General features: G+C 43.0%; 1 protein-coding gene across 3 annotated transcripts in view; it reads right to left on the minus strand.

The window, feature by feature from the left end:
* Nucleotides 1–12740: 12740 nt before the first annotated feature.
* Nucleotides 12741–19302, minus strand: part of REM2 (RRAD and GEM like GTPase 2) — a 52679-nt gene continuing 46117 nt past the window's right edge. The window contains exons 5-6 of one of the 3 annotated variants that reach the window (XR_013224178.1): nucleotides 13225–13993; nucleotides 12741–12912 (exon numbers count right to left, since the gene is read on the minus strand). Coding sequence is in view for 2 of the 3 variants with exons in the window: in XM_077299157.1 (XP_077155272.1) it covers nucleotides 13716–13993 (278 nt within the window). In the remaining variant the exon portion in view is untranslated. Of the gene's footprint in view, nucleotides 13994–19302 lie in introns of all 3 variants that reach the window. The other 2 variants (XM_077299157.1, XM_077299162.1) reach the window with 2 other exon arrangements.

The following is a 19302-nucleotide window of genomic DNA, read 5'->3' on the forward strand; positions in this document are numbered from 1 at the left end:
TACGCTGACACACCCTGCCTACGGATGACATACGGATCACTATTTTGGGGACTTTTCTGCGTATTACGGCCATAAAAAACGGACCGTATTTACATACGCTGAGTGTGAGGCCGACCTAAGGTTGTGAAAAGACCGTGAGAGCTGTACATAGGAGAAGAGAGGAGAGAGGGGCTAATATAGATGGATTGCACAGAGTGTGAGAAGGGGCGGTAGATGTGTGTGATTGCAGCAGCTAGAACCGGGGGGACATATTATTGGCGCAACCTGTGCAGCCGCACATCAGCTCAAGAGGTTATGCAGTCCATTTCTACCTCCAGCTTTTGGACTACAAATGGCCCATATATTGTTCTTGCGCTGGGGCACTTTTCTGTCTGTTTTGGCAGTGGCTAGAAGATAAATGATACAAATACATTCCATGACATGCAAATGACCTGGAAACAAGATTCTTTGAATGTCTTGCATGTCTTGTCTGTTTCATGCCAACTGCCATGTTTAACTGCCCTGGCACTTTGAAAAATTAGCACAATTGCCTTCCCCTTGGCTAGGTCTAAATATATAGGGAAGTTTGTGTTTATATCTATCACTAATTTAATGCGTTAACAATCAATTAACTAGCTTAAGACAACAGGAGACAATAAAATGTAGAGACAAAATTGTAGACCAACATGGATCATAAACTCTTTGAGCAAGTGAGATGACCTTACAACATCAGGGAACAAACTCAGTAAGATGAATGAAATGTATACAATTACTATAGGCTTGCAGAATTATGAGTGAAGGTGCAGTCTTTAAAGAGATAGATGTAGCAGATGAATTAAATATATACCATTAATAAAGGCTATGCTATAGCCCATTGGTTAGAGGGATATAGATAGGATTTAAATTGTTTATCCTGTCCCAGTGTGCACAATGCACATGTTGGGGAAGACTGTAGGCTCACCATCTCTATACATCTGACTTTTGTAAGTGGACATTACATTATAATTATTTATTTATTTTTCTGACTTATATAAGACCATCAAATTCCGCAGCGCTTTACAGACATTATCAACACTGTCGCCACTGGGGCTCACAATCTAAATTCCCTATCGGTATGTCTTTGGAGTGTGGGAGGAAAGCGGAGAACCCAGAGGAAACCCACGCAAACACGGGGAGAACATACAAACTTGGTGGGACATCTGCAAACACCAGTGCTAACCACTGAGCCACCCTGCTGTTCATATTCAATATCATAACAGCAAACATAAGCGGATATGCCTATTTGATCTAGCAATTCTGATTATTTACTAGGTGCTTTTGCCGAACATATGAATAAGAACACTGTATAATGCACTTCTGCCAAGCTGCAAGTTAGCAGCAATAATATTCCGCATATATTTGGCCCATCACGTATTCATCATTCCTATGAACATTGCAATCATGTAGTGCCTATGAGTGCTACAGTAATAATTTTTTATAAAAACGCTAATAAATCTTGTGCACAAAATTGCTATTCAGCATGACTGAACATATAGCTGCATTGTCCAGCACATTACCAGCTAACCGTATCCCAGTAATAATAGCAATGCCTGGATGTGCTGTCAATCTATAATATAATTGTATACATATACAACGATTCACTGCCAGTGAGCCGTAAAACAGCTTTAATGTGAGAATATATAGGGCACTCATATTTACCCGGATTTACATTTAATTGGTGGATGGTGAGGAACATTATTTCAATTATGTCAAGATAGATCCAGAAATATTTGGACAGCGACCGAAGCTCCGTGGTTTGGGTTATGCATGCCACTCCTCAAAATTAAACAACTGAGATGCAATTGAAGTGTAGACTTTCAGGTTTAATTAAAGGGGTTGAACAAAAATATCGTGTGAACAGTTTAGGAATTGCAACTACGGTATTTTTTCTACAAAGTCTCCTCATTTCTGGGCTCAGAAGTAATTGGACAAATTAACTTTACCATAAATAAACTGTTCATTTTTAATACTTTGTACAAGCTTGTCACTCAGCTATAGAAGATTTAAGGGATATCTTAATGTTAGATCTCTCTTCACCCATTCTTGCTGTGGAGGCTGGCACCCTACACCTGCACAATGGCACCCCCGATCGTTCGTCAACTCTGCCTGTCTGTCCCTAGAAGTGCCTAAAGTGAACCTAGATGAGGGGGAGTACACCTCAGTAGGAACTTCAAGATAAATCTCAATAAAGTACGTTTGTTTTAGGCTGGTGTCACACTTGCAACTGCAGTGCGAGAAACTTGTGCAAGTCTCTTGGCACTGGAGTGTGCGGCTGCATGTATTTCTATCCAGCTGAACGCTCCGATTCCGAGTGCCGGAGGCAGTGCCGGGTATTGAGGTGAGAGACTAGCGCGAGTTTCTCGCATTGCAGTTGCAAGTGTTACATTGGCCTTAAGGAGAAAGACAGAAATTATTTTAGAGAATATTCTACTGTGTGGATAGATAATAACACAGTCAGTTAACACTCACGCAATCCTGATCCCAACTCTTGATATAGATGATTTCAATGCGTGTGCCTCTTATAATGCTACACTAAATACTCAAGCCAATACTCAAGCCAAGCCAATACCTATATTTGGTCTAATGCAACCCTGCCTTGCTGCGGAGGTTGGGACTCTACACCTGCGCATTGGCACCCAAGCATCAACTCCCCCTAACTTGCCTGCACTAACTATGCCTAACTATAGGCTCAATACCATATTTGGTATAGTAATTTTACCAAAATTGAACTTTTTGGCCACAACCATAAACATTACATTTGGAGAGAGGTCAACAAGGCCCATGATGAAAGGAACACCACTCCTACTGTAAAGCATGGAGGTGGATCGCTGATGTTTTGGGGATGTGTGAGCAACAAAGGCACAGGAAACTTGGTCTAAGTTGAAGGAGCGATGAATGCAGCACGTTATCAGCAAATAATGGAGGCAAATTTAAACTTACGAGCCTGGAAGCTTTACATGGGATGTACTTGGACAGTCCAACATGACAATGATCGAAAACAAGGCCAAGTTGACCTGTCATTGGATACAGCAGAACAAAGTGAAGTGGCCATCTCAGTCTCCTGACCTCATCATCATTGAGCCACGCTGGAGAGATCTCAAGTGCGCGGTTCATGATAGACAGCTCAGGAATTTACAGAAACTGGAGGCTTTTTGCCAAGCCCAGTGGGCAGCTTTACCATCTGAGAAAATAAAGAACCTCGTCCACAACTACCACACAAGACTTCAAGCGGTCATTGATGTTAGAGGGGGCAATACACGGTATTAAAACTTTTGATCAGGGTCATTTGGATGTTTTGGGTTGTCATTATGATTTAAAAAGAGAAAACACAGTAGTTTGAGAATAAATGGTTTCACCCAACCACTAGCCATGAGTGGAGAAAAAGTTTTGGTGCTATCTTTCATATTCTCTGAAAAAAGGCCAAGAAAGCAAAAATTCAGCCGGGGTATGTAAACTTTTGAGCATAACTGTAGAGGCCTATGGGGAGTGCATTATACTATATAATTTTGGCGAATAGAGCTGTGTGAGGACTTATTTTTTGCGGGACGAGATATTTTTCAAAAATGAATTTGTTTTTGCATCATAATATTCTGAGAGCTGTAAGTTTTTTATATTTTTGCCAAATGAACCATAACAAGGCTTCTTTTTTGTGGGACGGTTTGGCGTTTTCATTTATACTTTTTTTTTACATATAACTTTTGGATTGCTTTTTATTCCCTTTTTTGTGAGCCACTACTATGAAAAAGTGACATTTTTTGCATTTTTTTTTATAATTTAATAGAATAAATAACTCGCCAGTTTTGCAGAACGGGTCATTTCGGACTCTGCGATACCAATTATGTGTTCTTCTTGTTTATTTTTTTTGTATCACAATCGCTGTATTTTGAGTGACGAAATGGATTTTAGTGATTTCTGAGCACTTTTTTCGTGTTTTATTTTACGTTTTATTCTACTTTTTTACTTAGTCCCACTGTTAGACATGCATTATTTTTATTTTGATAATTGGCCTTGTACATTGCAGTACTCGTGTACAGCAGTGTATGAGACTGTCAGCGTCTCACTGACACAGCCTGTAAGAGCCAGGTTATTAGTGGATCTCTTCTAGGCCACCGTACCCTGGGTTCATCACATGACCTCAGGGTACCATGGTAACCGTCGGGACCTGTGATTCTCATCACAGAAGTCCAATGGTTACTAAGGGGGTCTTGTGACCCCCTTGCAACAAGTTAAATACCACTGTCGTGATTGACAGCGGAATTTAAGGGGCTAATCGGCCCCGATCTGTCGCAAAACTGGTCGTGGGCGTGGCCAATACCTCAGGGTGTCAGCTGTAATGTACACCTGTGTGAATAGCCACCACCGGGCACCACTATTCCATTATTCCCCATCGGCGTTTTAATGCGTATCTGCGGTCATTGAGGGAGTAACGCTTTTTTTTTGGTGTTTACAAATGCCAACTAATGTAAAATACTGACAGTGTGAACGCGGCCTAATGGTTACTCCAGCACATACATGGTCATTTGTGTGCAGGAACACGGTCAACAATTTACCAGGATGATTTTGGCTAAGAGTCAGTGTTGTACAGTGTATGAAAAGGTGAAAATGTCTAATCCTCCAAACTGGGGTGACTATCAGCGTCAAGGACTTAACTATACCTCTGTGACAGATCCCCTGTAATACTGATCTGTTAATGATTACATTTAATGTATTCCATGTTCAGAAGCTGAGCATACATTAACCGCTTCCATTAACCATGACATTGCTGAGAGTTTGGTACTCCGGTCTGCCTGGCAGAGAGAGCATCAGTTCGTTACCTGCCTGACTTCGCAGGCTAGCTCTGTAGGGCCTCGAGATGGCTGCCTGGTTAAAGAATAATTTGGTTATTTGTGTTCCTCTCAATCTAATCACAATAGCCTTCACTGTGGTATGGGATGCCATGTCTGAGTTTCCATGGCAACGTCTCCCCCAGATACGGGGGGAGAAATATAATATAGTTGGCTTCTGGTCTCCATGACAACAAAGTCTGCGCTGATGAATTTCTCCTTTTAAGGCTGGGAGACAGGGCGATTGCTATGGGGAGGGGGGGAGGAAGGTATATTCAGTAGCAAGGTACTGTGCAGAACGATAGAGGTGATGAGGGAAAGCCCTAAACATGAGCGCAGTGTTAGTACATAGTCTCTAAAAACAGATGGTACCTAACACTCAACATATTTCCACATAAATAATAACACATGGAGCATCAAATTATAAAACGTGCACACACGGAGAAGGGACATGTGTTTATTTGTTGCTTGAGCATCACACATTTTTTTACTTGGAGGGCATGCTAAAACACAACCCTGCCCGCGCCAACCAACAGTCCGCATGAGGTCAGCGCACCCCTCCCTCCTCCCCAAATGCAGATTTTTTTGCCTCATAGATAATTTGTGTTTTTCTGAATAGCTTCAGTAGGTGAAAAAAGAAGAACGATGTAGTTATCCGAGTACAATATTACACTTGTACCACTAATCATACAAAGCTATGAAAATGGTCACTCCAAAAGGCATCAAATTACTGGGCCAACTGGCTACCTGGCACGTGTCATGTATTGGGCAATGAATGAATGAAGCAGGGCCATGAGAGCCAGCGCATGAGCTGATGTCTATTACAAGGGCGACTGATCAGAGCCCATGATATATAAAAGAGCACAGTATTAGCCACATGATACGTATGCATCCACCTCGCAGAAAGCCATTTCTTGGTCAAAAGACATCTCCCTTTTGTAACAGTCAAGAAATGGGTCTTGACAAACACGATAATGTATAATGCACCTGTATACTTTCTTTCCCCTAAATCATTTCTATTAGTGTAGGGCACATAAAAAAGGAATAAAAAAAATTACAAATAAAGAAATACCGTATATAAAAATGTACTGCATTCCAATGCATCACAGTGCTGCTGTATTATTGCCCTAGTTGCACAGATTCTAATTTTTACATTGTGACCGTAATGACTTCTAGGCCAGGTTCACATCAGCAACATTGCAGGTAAGAAGGCCAATGTTAGGACGTCCTGTGGCTCAAAAAACAAATAAAATAAAAAAATGGAGATACTCCACAAAAGCAAAGTGCCTTGTGTTTTTACTAATCTAATATATAAAGCTGAATGTGTGTGTGTGTGTATGTATGTATGTATGTATGTATGTCCGGGATTGGCATCTGAACCGTAGCAGCTACAGCCACAAAATTTTGCACAGTCACACGTCTGGACCCCGAGAGCGTCATAGGCTATGTTGTGAGGTGAAATTTTAACCCCGCGCTTTCCAATTCACCAAACAATTTTGCCCCTATCTACATAATGGGGAAAAAGTGAAAGGAAAAGTGTTGGAGGCGTCGCAGCTACAGGCACAAAATTTTGCACAGTCACACGTCTGGACCCTGAGAGCGTCAAAGCTATATTGTGAGGTGAAATTTTAACCCCGCGCTTTCCAAGTCACCAAACAATTTTGCCCCTATCTACATAATGGGGAAAAAATGAAAGGAAAAGTGTTGGAGGCAAATTAACAGCTGCCAGATGTGAACAAGGGGGACTTAAAGAATGACAGCGATGGCACCAAAGAGTATATACTGTACAGTTGCTAAGGTGGGGCCCCAACATGGGATAATCACACCACCACGGGGATATGAACACACACACAAAATGCGCCACACACTACCACGTGCTCGAACACATATACCACCCTCAGTGCACATTTCACCACACATACACCAACCTCGCCACATAAAAGTAGAAACACAAAAGTCGCCGCTCAAAACTCGCCACGCGCAAAACTCTCCACATGCAAAACTCGCCACACGTGCAAAACTCGCCACACGCAAAACTTGCACACGCAGAAAAATTGCCACACGCAGAAAAATTGCCACATGCACAAAAGTTGCAACACATGCAAAAGTTGCCTCACACAAAACTTGCACATACTCAAAAGGCACCACACATAAAACTCGCCATGCGCAAAACTCGCCATGCGCAAAACTTGCTGCACACAACTTGCTACACTAACCTGTCACATGCAACTCGACACACAAAAAGTTGCTACACGCATGTCGCCACACAAAACTCATCTCACAAAAGTCCCTACATGCATGTCGCCACACGCAACTCAACACACACAACTTGACACACGAAACTCGCCCTAAAACACACACAAGTCTGGTATCCTTCAAAAATAAAAATCTGATTAATAAGCAGACAAACTACAAGAGCAACAAATGTACCATATAGGAATCCGGCAGCTGTCAGTCACATGACCAGTCTATTATGTGTATGTGTGAGCTAATATATACTGCCAGGGGGTGGGCTTACTGTTGGCTGGGGATTTATCAGGCTGCCATTTTAGCTTACAAATACTGAGGTAAAAATACTGACCAAATAACGTGTGAATGAGGGCTAATACAGGAGGAGATGGCATACAGCTATATACTATATACAGGAGATGACACACAGGTATATACTATTTACAGGGGAGATGACACACAGGTATATACTATATACAGGAGGAGATGACACACAGATATATACTATATACAGGAGAGATGACACACAGGTATATACTATATAGAGGAGGAGATGACATACAGGTACATACTACATACAGGAGGAGATGACATACAGGTATATACTATATACAGGAGGAGATGACACACAGGTATATACTATATACAGGAGCAGATTACCTACAGGTATATAGTATATACAGGAGGAGATGACACAGGTATATGCTATGTATAGGAGGAGATGACATACAGGTATATACTATATACAGGAGATGACACACAGATATATACTATATATAGGTGAGATGACACACAGGTATATACTATATACAGGAGATTACATACAGGTATATCTAATATATAAAGCTGAATGTGTGTATGTATGTATGTGTGTATGTCCGGGATTGGCATCTGTACCGTCGCAGCTACAGCCACAAAATTTTGCACAGTCACACGTCTGGACCCCGAGAGCGTCATAGGCTATGTTGTGAGGTGAAATTTTAACCCCGCGCGTTCCAATTCACCAAACAATTTTGCTCCTATCTACATAATGGGGAAAAAGTGAAGGGAAAAGTGTTGGAGGAAAATTGACAGCTGCCAGATGTGAACAATGAGGACTTAAAGAATGAGAGCGATGGCGACAAAGAGTATATACCGTACAGTTGCTAAGGTGGGGCCCCGACATGGGATACTCACCACACACGGGGATATGAACACAAACACAAAATGCGCCACACACTACCACGTGCTTGAACACATATACCACCCTCAGCACACATTTCACCACACACACACACCAACCTCGCCACATAAAAGTCGAAACACAAAAGTCACCACTCAAAACTCGCTACATGCAAAACTCGCCATATGCAAAACTAGGCTCACGCAAAACTCGCCACACGTGCAAAACTCACCTCATGGAAAACTCACCTCATGCAAAACTTGCACACACAGAAAAATTGCCACATGTACAAAAGTTGCACCACATGCAAAAGTTGCCTCACACAAAACTTGCACATACTCAAAATGCACCACACATAAAACTCGCCACGCGCAAAACTCGCCATGCACAAATCTTGCTGCACACAACTTGCTACACTAACCTGTCACATGCAACTCAACACACAAAATGTTGCTACACGCATGTCGCCACACAAAACTCATCTCACAAAAGTCGCTACATGCATGTCGCCACACGCAACTCAACACACACAACTTGACACATAAAACTCGCCCTAAAACACACACAAGTCTGGTATTGTCCTTCAAAAATAAAAATCTGATTAATAAGCAAACTACAAGAGCAACAAATGTACCATATAGGAAATACGGCAGCTGTCAGTCACATGACCTGTCTATTATGTGTATGTGTGAGCTAATATATACTGCCAGGGGGGAGGGCTTCCTGTTGGCTGGGGATTTATCAGGCTGCCAATAGCAACCAATCACAGCTCAGCTTCTATTTTGCTACAGTTAATTAACCTGAGCTCTGATTGGTTAATATAGGCAACAAAGACATTCTCAGTATAACAAAGCTAATATATGTTGTGAAATGCTTCTATTTGCTTAGTTTTTGCCTTTTAATAATTACATTTCTATCTATTTGTTTTGTGGTTTTTGTGTGCAGAATAAATTTTTGTTAACACATTCTATTTTGCTAACAGCAGTCATTAACCCGGGCGAAGCCGGGTAGTACAGCTAGTTATATATATATACAGTGGGGCAAAAAAGTATTTAGTCATTCAGCAATAGTGCAAGTTCCACCACTTTAAAAGATGAGAGGCGTCTGTAATTTACATCATAGGTAGACCTCAACTATGGGAGACAAACTGAGAAAAAAAAAATCCAGAAAATCACATTGTCTGTTTTTTTATCATTTTATTTGCATATTATGGTGGAAAATAAGTATTTGGTCAGAAACAAAATTTAATCTCAATACTTTGTAATATATCCTTTGTTGGCAATGACAGAGGTCAAACGTTTTCTGTAAGTCTTCACAAGGTTGCCACACACTGTTGTTGGTATGTTGGCCCATTCCTCCATGCAGATCTCCTCTAGAGCAGTGATGTTTTTGGCTTTTCGCTTGGCAACACGGACTTTCAACTCCCTCCAAAGGTTTTCTATAGGGTTGAGATCTGGAGACTGGCTAGGCCACTCCAGGACCTTGAAATGCTTCTTACGAAGCCACTCCTTCGTTGCCCTGGCGGTGTGCTTTGGATCATTGTCATGTTGAAAGACCCAGCCACGTTTCATCTTCAATGCCCTTGCTGATGGAAGGAGGTTTGCACTCAAAATCTCACGATACATGGCCCCATTCATTATTTCATGTACCCGGATCAGTCGTCCTGGCCCCTTTGCAGAGAAACAGCCCCAAAGCATGATGTTTCCACCACCATGCTTTACAGTAGGTATGGTGTTTGATGGATGCAACTCAGTATTCTTTTTCCTCCAAACACGACAAGTTGTGTTTCTACCAAACAGTTCCAGTTTGGTTTCATCAGACCATAGGACATTCTCCCAAAACTCCTCTGGATCATCCAAATGCTCTCTAGCAAACTTCAGATGGGCCCGGACATGTACTGGCTTAAGCAGTGGGACACGTCTGGCACTGCAGGATCTGAGTCCATGGTGGCGTAGTGTGTTACTTATGGTAGGCCTTGTTACATTGGTCCCAGCTCTCTGCAGTTCATTCACTAGGTCCCCCCGCGTGGTTCTGGGATTTTTGCTCACCGTTCTTGTGATCATTCTGACCCCACGGGGTGGGATTTTGCGTGGAGCCCCAGATCGAGGGAGATTATCAGTGGTCTTGAATGTCTTCCATTTTCTAATTATTGCTCCCACTGTTGATTTCTTCACTCCAAGCTGGTTGGCTATTGCAGATTCAGTCTTCCCAGCCTGGTGCAGGGCTACAATTTTGTTTCTGGTGTCCTTTGACAGCTCTTTGGTCTTCACCATAGTGGAGTTTGGAGTCAGACTGTTTGAGGGTGTGCACAGGTGTCTTTTTATACTGATAACAAGTTTAAACAGGTGCCATTACTACAGGTAATGAGTGGAGGAAAGAGGAGACTCTTAAAGAAGAAGTTACAGGTCTGTGAGAGCCAGAAATCTTGATTGTTTGTTTCTGACCAAATACTTATTTTCTACCATAATATGCAAATAAAATTATAAAAAAACAGACAATGTGATTTTCTGGATTTTTATTTCTCAGTTTGTCTCCCATAGTTGAGGTCTACCTATGATGTAAATTACAGACGCCTCTCATCTTTTTAAGTGGTGGAACTTGCACTATTGCTGAATGACTAAATACTTTTTTGCCCCACTGTATATATATATATATATTTTTTTTTTTTTAAACCGGTATAAAAAGTCTACACACACACACCTGTTAAAATGCCAGGTTTTTATCTTGCGAAAAAAAACCTCATACCAGGAAGAATTATTTCAGAACTTTTCCACCTTTAGGCTATGTTCACACGGTGCGGTTTTTGCTGCGGATCCGCAGCGGAATTGCACTGCGGATCCGCAGCAGTTTTCCATGTAGGTTACAGTACAATGTAACCCAATGGAAAAAAGGACCCGCTGTGCCGACGATCCTTTTTTCCACAGGCAAATCCGCAGCGGTTTTGCCTGCAGAAAAAAGAAGTAGCATGTCACTTCTTTCTGCAGATTCCGCTGCGGGTTTCCAGCAGCACCAATAGGAAACTGCATTTGGAAACCCGCAGTGGAATCCGCAGAAGAAAAAGGATCAAAAACCGCAGCTAAAATCAGCGCTGAATTTAGCTGCGGTTTTTCAAAACAGGACCTGAAAAAAAAAGGATGAAAAAAAGGATCGTGTGAACGTAGCCTTACTGTCACCTATAATCTGTACAATTCAATTAAAAAAGAAAAAAAAAAAGATATCTTTTCGAGTGGAAAAAGTAAAATCAAAGAACTAAAATATTGTAGCTGCATAAATATGCACACCTTTATACTTATACTTTGTTGAAGTACCTTTTGAATTTATAACAGTTTTCAGTATTATTGGGAAAGTCTATCCTCATGGCACATCTAGAGTTGGCAATATTTGTCCACTCTCCCTTGCAGTAGTGCTCCAAATCTGTCAAATTTATGAGGGCATCTCCTGTGTACATCACCCTCTTCAGGTCAACACACAGGTATTCAATTGGATTCAGGTATGGGCACTGATTGGGCCATTCCAAAACTTTGATCTTCTGGCAAAGCCACTCGTTTGTTGATTTGGAGGTATGCAATTTGCTGTGCTGAAAGGTGAAATTCCTCTTCATCTTCAGATATTTAGCAGAGTCCTGAAGGTTTTGTTGCAAAATTGACTGATATTTGGAAGTGTTCATAATTCCCTCCAGCTTGACTAAAGCTCCAGTTCTGACTACTAAAAACAGCCCCAGAGCAAAATGCTGCCTCCATGCTTCATTGTTGGTAGGGTGTTCTTTTGGTGATGCACAGTGTTGGCTTTGCACCAAAGATACCTTTTGGAATTATGGCCAAAATGTTCAACCTTAGTCTCCTTACACCATCGCACATTTCCCCCAATTCTTTTGACAGTCTTGAAAAAGTCCAATGGAGATTAAACATTGCTACATTTAATTATAAAGGATTTTATTCTATATTCTACCTGGTGAGCGCTGTCTTCAAAAATCGAATTTGATGTAGGTTTTGAGCAAACGTAACTGAGCTTGGATGTTTTTCTTTGTAAGAAAAGGCTTCTCTCTTGTCACCCTACCCCACAAGCCAGATATATGAAGAATACAGGAGATTATCACATGAGTGCTCAACCAGTGCTTGACAAAAGTGTATGCAGCTCCTTTAATGTTGTTGTAGGCTTCTGGTCAGCCTCCTGGACCAATTTTCTTTTTGTCTTTTCATCAATTTTTGAGGGATGCCCAGCTAAAGTTAATGCAACTGTCGTTCTAAATTGAAGCCACTACTTGATGACTGTCTTCACAGTGTTCCATGGTTTACCTAATGCTTTGAAACGTAACTGTCTCCTGACTGATAACTTTCAACAACATGATCCCTTTGTTATGTTATAAGCTGTTTACAGACTATGGCTTTTGCTGTAAAATGCAACTAAGAAAATGTGAGAAAATTTCTACTAGAACCACTAAACTTTATATTGGGATAATAAGAATTATTTTATATGATGGCAGCTGTGCATGGACTACACTTTAGCATGAGTTTAAATGGGGTTTATTCTGAACACAACCACATTCCCAATTAAAAGAGGGTGTTCACACTGAAGCAACCACATTATTTTTTGTTAGCTTTATTTTTTTCCTCAAAATGATATCATTTTGCTTCTCAATGGATTTGTACAGATTATTGTGAGATTAAGGCTTCTTTTACACTTACCATGTTTTTTGCGGTCTGTTACTGTGGGCCTTTTTTGCGGGCCGTATTGCTGCAATTTTCACGGACTGCCACAATAACGGACGGCAAAAAAACTTGCGGATCGCTGTTTTTCGGGTTTCCAATACTGCAAAAACCGTAGTCATGGTGCACTTTTCAATGATTTTCAATGGGGGCCGTATACGTAAGAAATCTATTGGGGCCACAAAAACAGCCGCAAAACCACGGTAAGTGTAAAAGAAGCCTAAAGGTGGAAAAGGATCTTCCTGGTGTAATTTTGTTTACATGACAAAAACATGGCATTTTTTACAGGCGTGTGCAGACTATAACATTTGCATGTATGTATGTATGTATGTATGTATGTATGTATATTTATATTAATGCTGTTGGTATGACAGTTTTCAATAATAAATCATCTACATCTGCTCTACTCTGTTAGATTTGCTTAGACAAGTAAAACTTGCAATTTTGTGTCAGTTTTGCAGATTATCCTCAATAAATATGTGGCAGTGTTGCATTTAAAAAAAGGTAAAAAAAACAATTATTCATTATGCAATCAATTACAACCTTTAGAAGTGAAATGAATATTTTATGAATGTCACATTACGCGGTGAGCTTATGTATAGTGATATCTAATGCCATTGCAGCTTGATCACAAGTCCAGGTTTGCTTGATGATATTAATATTCTTCGTAGCACATGTGCTATTGATACGGCCCCATGTAAGATGGTGATCGGGGCCTTTTCTGATAAGACTGGCCACAAAGTCTCAAGTGATTCACGTGGTTGGACAGTTCATTAGTCACAGTACAGAAAGGTCATGACATGATTTTGATCTTTGCTTGAAGAATCCTTTATGTTTTCCCATAATCCCTTGCAACAGTCGCCTTGCTCTTTTGGTCAAACTTTCTCTACGCCCTGGTGGCAAAAGAGTGGCTGTCTGCGGAGGGCGCTCTACTTCATCCTTTCGTAAACGAATCTGTCTGACAACCCCTTCAAGCAGCTCTTGAGTATTATGGTGAAGGGCAGCAGATGTCTCTGTGTATTTACAGCTTAACATGCCTGCCAGGGAGCGTCCCTCTGGAAGAGTACAAGAAAAATACAAAGTAAACAGCAGTATCATAGCATTAATCATACTTTGGACTACAGTACTAGAGAACAACAACAAAAAATCCATTGAAAGTTCTACATTTCAATTGTACGAGAAAAAAAATGAAGTAGGATATGAACACATTTGAGCTTAGAGCAAAACATCACCATCAGTTTCCTAGTGGTATTATGAGGATTAGGCTGGAGTCGCACTAAACGTATGAAAAATCGGTCCAAGTCTCCCTGCCAAGAGTCGCACAAGTGTAATGCAAGTGTCATGCGAGTACAATCCGATTTTTCACAACTAGCATCCGATTTACATCCGAGTGCAGTGCGATTGCAATGTGATTTTAACATGAGCTTTAACATACAGATATTCTCTGTCATTTACACATTGTTTACAAAGGAAATATTAGTCAAAACACACACTATATATACCGTATATATATATATATATATATATATATATATATATATATATATATATATATATACACACACACACATATACACACACACACACATACATATATACACATACGTACATACATACAGTATATATATATATATATATATATATATATATATATATATATATATATATATATATATATATATATATATATATATATATATATATATATATATATATATATATACACACACACATATACACACACACACACACACATATATATATACAGGTCCTTCTCAAAAAATTAGCATATAGTGTTAAATTTCATTATTTACCATAATGTAATGATTACAATTAAACATTCATATATTATAGATTCATTATCCACCAACTGAAATTTGTCAGGTCTTTTATTGTTTTAATACTGATGATTTTGGCATACAACTCCTGAAAACCCAAAAAACCTGTCTCAATAAATTAGCATATTTCACCCGTCCAATCAATACTTGGTCGGGAATCCTTTGGCAGAAATGACTGCTTCAATGCGGCGTGGCATGGAGGCAATCAGCCTGTGACACTGCTGAGATGTTATGGAGGCCCAGGATGCTTCAATAGCGGCCTTAAGCTCATCCAGAGTGTTGGGTCTTGCGTCTCTCAACTTTCTCTTCACAATATCCCACAGATTCTCTATGGGGTTCAGGTCAGGAGAGTTGGCAGGCCAATTGAGCACAGTAATACCATGGTCAGTAAACCATTTTCCAGTGGTTTTGGCACTGTGAGCAGGTGCCAGGTCGTGCTGGAAAATGAAATCTTCATCTCCATAAAGCATTTCAGCCGATGGAAGTATGAAGTGCTCCAAAATCTCCTGATAGCTAGCTGCATTGACCCTGCCCTTGATGAAACACAGTGGACCAACACCAGCAGCTGACATGGCACCCCACACCATCACTGACTGTGGGTACTTGACACTGGACTTCAGGCATTTTGGCATTTCCTTCTCCCAAGTCTTCCTCCAGACTCTGGCACCTTGATTTCCGAATGACATGCAAAATTTGCTTTCATCAGAAAAAAGTACTTGGGACCACTTAGCAACAGTCCAGTGCTGCTTCTCTGTAGCCCAGGTCAGGCGCTTCTGCCGCTGTTTATGGTTCAAAAGTGGCTTTACCTGGGGAATGCGGCACCTGTAGCCCATTTCCTGCACACGCCTGTGCACGGTGGCTCTGGATGTTTCCACACCAGACTCAGTCCACAATCTTCCTCAGGGTCCGGTCACCTCTTCTCGTTGTACAGCGTTTTCTGCCACATTGTTTCCTTCCAACAGACTTACCATTGAGGTGCCTTGATACAGCACTCTGGGAACAGCCTATTTGTTGAGAAATTTCTTTCTGGGTCTTACCCTCTTGCTTGAGGGTGTCAATGATGGCCTTCTTGACATCTGTCAGGTCGCTAGTCTTACCCATGATGGGGGTTTTGAGTAATGAACCAGGCAGGGAGTTTTTAAAAGCCTCAGGTATCTTTTGCATGTGTTTAGAGTTAATTAGTTGATTCAGAAGATTAGGGTAATAGGTCGTTTAGAGAACCTTTTCTTGATATGCTAATTTATTGAGACAGGTTTTTTGGGTTTTCAGGAGTTGTATGCCAAAATCATCAGTATTAAAACAATAAAAGACCTGACAAATTTCAGTTGGTGGATAATGAATCTATAATATATGAAAGTTTAATTGTAATCATTACATTATGGTAAATAATGAAATTTAACACTATATGCTAATTTTTTGAGAAGGACCTGTATATATATGCCATGTACAGTAAAGTCACACTGACAGGTTAGAGTAGAATAAAGGGAATAGATATATACACATAGAATACATACGGTGGGGAAAAAAAACAATTGTGCATGTTCTCCCACTTAAAAACATGAGAGAGGCCTGTAATTGACATCATAGGTATGCAGCGCCCCAGAGTCCTGGTCGTTGCAGTACTGACGCTCCCCCGCTAAGGGGAGTGATGGTACGTCTGATGGCACTTAAGGAGTTCACCTGACCAGGTATCACAGTCACGCATTACACTTCACATTCTGGCCACCAGGGGGAGCAAAGGGTTCAATGTATTAGGCCACTCCTCACAATCTGGTAAAACTGGGGGCTGGTTAGGAAGTTAGTCAGAAGCTGACTGGGTTGGATCCAGGCAACATCCTGTGGCAGAGGGTGTTGCAGGGGAAGATTCAGGGGGGTCTCTGTCAGGGGTGGGATCCTGACAGTGGCCTAGTGAACAGAACAGAACGTTACGGAGCCGCGCCTGCACCCGTTGCGGCGGCATACTAAGAAAGGAAATGAAGCGAGGTTTATTGTGGAGAAGTGAGAAACGAGATCGCAGCAAAATGGAGATAAAGCCAGTAGGAGTCGTGCCGTAAGATCGAGGCAACATCCTACTGAGGCGCGTAGCCGGAACGCCGAGGAAGTATTAGGCTCCAAGCAGTACTTCAAACAGCGGCAGGACAGTTAATTTTAGGTTGGCTGTCTCACCTAAATCACCTAAGCAGACATAGGGGGCAATTGTGGGAGAGGGGTGACGCTAGGGTCCCGAAAGAACTCCAGGCCTACCAGTCATACGGGTGCGTCCTATCCATATCATCTGGGGGACGGAGAAGAACATCAGAACAGATACGAGTTGTGAGAGAAGAACATCAGGAACAGACACAACAGTTGTGAGGACTATCCCGTGCTGCTCAGCAGGGAGGTACTACAACACACAGGAGCTAGAAGGTAGGCACTGATTTCCACCTGCAAAGGAAACTCTGGATGTGCCTTCGGACCGGCCGGTCTCAGCCAGCCCTGTTAGCAGTACTCTGGATTGCGGATCCTGAAGCCTTCAGTAAAGAGGTAAAGAGACTGCAACCCTGTGTCCTCGTTATTCATCGCGACCTGCACCACGCACCACCATCACACCTTTCATTGGACGCCCCTTAGCAGGGTCACGGACCGGGTCTAGCACTGTGACAACCCCAGGACCGAGACAGAGAGGCCCGGTACCGAGTACCCCGCGGCCCTGCATCTGGGGGCGCTCCAACTTGGCGTCACGAACAGGATCTACTTAAGCCTGAAGAATCAGAATGTGTGCCTTGGAATTGTGTCTGAATCGTGCTTGAACTGGGACTTATTGCAAAGACTGTGTATTGCCACTTCCTGCCAAAACCGCTGCTATTACAGCGCCAAGGGGAGCGCAAGAGAAGAAGAAGGGCGTGGAAGTGGGCGTAGACAAGCTGAAGAGCGCGAAAGACAATGGCCGCCCAGTCTAAATATTTCTGTACCTTGAGGATGTGTCCGTCAGCAGCCGAGATCCGCCTCCTAATCCTCAATGGAGGGCGGAGACAAAGAAAAAGAAACCGCCCAAGAAGGAGAGAGCGGGAAAAAGGCCAGGAAGTGACCCACGTGGAGGACGTGATGGCTGACCGCTCAGACCCAGAGTGTGGGGTTGAAGTGGAGAACTCCCCCAGCTACCCGGAGGAGCATAGCGGCCCAGTCTCCACAGCCGATGCGGGTCTCCTGCAGCTCGAGATGGAGGACTTAATCGAACAACTCCTCCAACTGCGGGTGGAAAACAAGGACGCACCCCAGGAGACGCCAGTGGAGGATCCCCCAACATCTGTTCATGTACCGCTGCTCGAGTTGCTGCCGATGTCTCCACCGACGTCACCACCAGCGGAGCCAGCCGCGAGGGAGGATGTCGCACCGGCCGGTAAGCCCGCCGACCCTGCACCGCTAGCGGAGGACCTGCTGATAGGTCCCAGGGGGAGGTGGCACGGCAACTGGGCCTATCAACTCCAGCGCCTCCTTCCCTGGGACCAGGCCACGGGCATGGAGCACCTCCTAAAGGCCCCGATCTCGCCAATCACCTTGCCGGGCGCGGTCTATGCAGAGTGCACGCTGTGCCACTGGGTGAACCCAGGGTCCAACTTCATGGGGTTCCCCGGGGTGAAGACACAGGAAGGGGAGATGGTGGAGGCCCTCAGCTGGGAAGAGTACCAGGTCCAGCTAAACCAACAGTGGGAGAAGAAGGAGAAAGAGTACCAGGCCGGGTGGGAGGCCCATCACCAGCGGGACCGAGCGGTGAAGGACAGGGCCCGCAAGGACCGCACCACTCACCAGGCCCCGCGTCGGCAGGGCATTATCATCGCCTTTAATCTCCGTGGGGGCTGGGGCTTTATTAAGGAGCCGGGCCTGTACGCCGAAGTGTTCGTGAACCGGAGGGATGTCGAGTCCCACCTAAGAGAGGGCCACCCGGATCAGGATCTCTACCCAGGGGATGAAGTCACCTACACCCGGCACTTTGGGGAAAAGGGGTGGTTCGCCCTGAATGTCCACAAGAGGCGAGATCCCATGACGCCCCCGACTAAGGTGCCGGTGAAGCTGTCCCCTGTGGCGAAGGTGCCCTCTTGTGACCAGTCTACCATTACCACAAAGACCACGGTGGTTACTCCAACCTGCACCGTTGTCAAGACCACCACCTGCACTGTTGCTACCACTGTGGTAGCCGGAAGCTTGGCCGCAGTGATGACCAGTACCCAGGTCGTTACAGGATCTAAAACTGTGGGTACCCAGACCCTTGACTGGAGCGAGGGGGCTTCTGGTACAACACTTGGTAGCCGCAGGTACCCGGGTGGATGGCCCCGCCCCCTGCTGCCTGCAGAGCTACGGCCGCCAGAACCAGAGTAAGATCCTAATGCTCTGCAACTGTAAATAGTTAACTGTTTGTTTTCCTGCTTTTTGCTGCTAATACCCGACCAGGGTTATTCTTAAGGGGATCCCTTTGTTTACCCGGGATCCCCATTGCTTTTTATTTTTGCTTTTGTTTTCATCTTTGCTTTTGTTTAACAATGTTACAA

The sequence above is a fragment of the Ranitomeya variabilis genome, chromosome 1 (genome assembly GCF_051348905.1).
Source record: "Ranitomeya variabilis isolate aRanVar5 chromosome 1, aRanVar5.hap1, whole genome shotgun sequence".
Lineage (NCBI taxonomy): Eukaryota > Metazoa > Chordata > Amphibia > Anura > Dendrobatidae > Ranitomeya > Ranitomeya variabilis.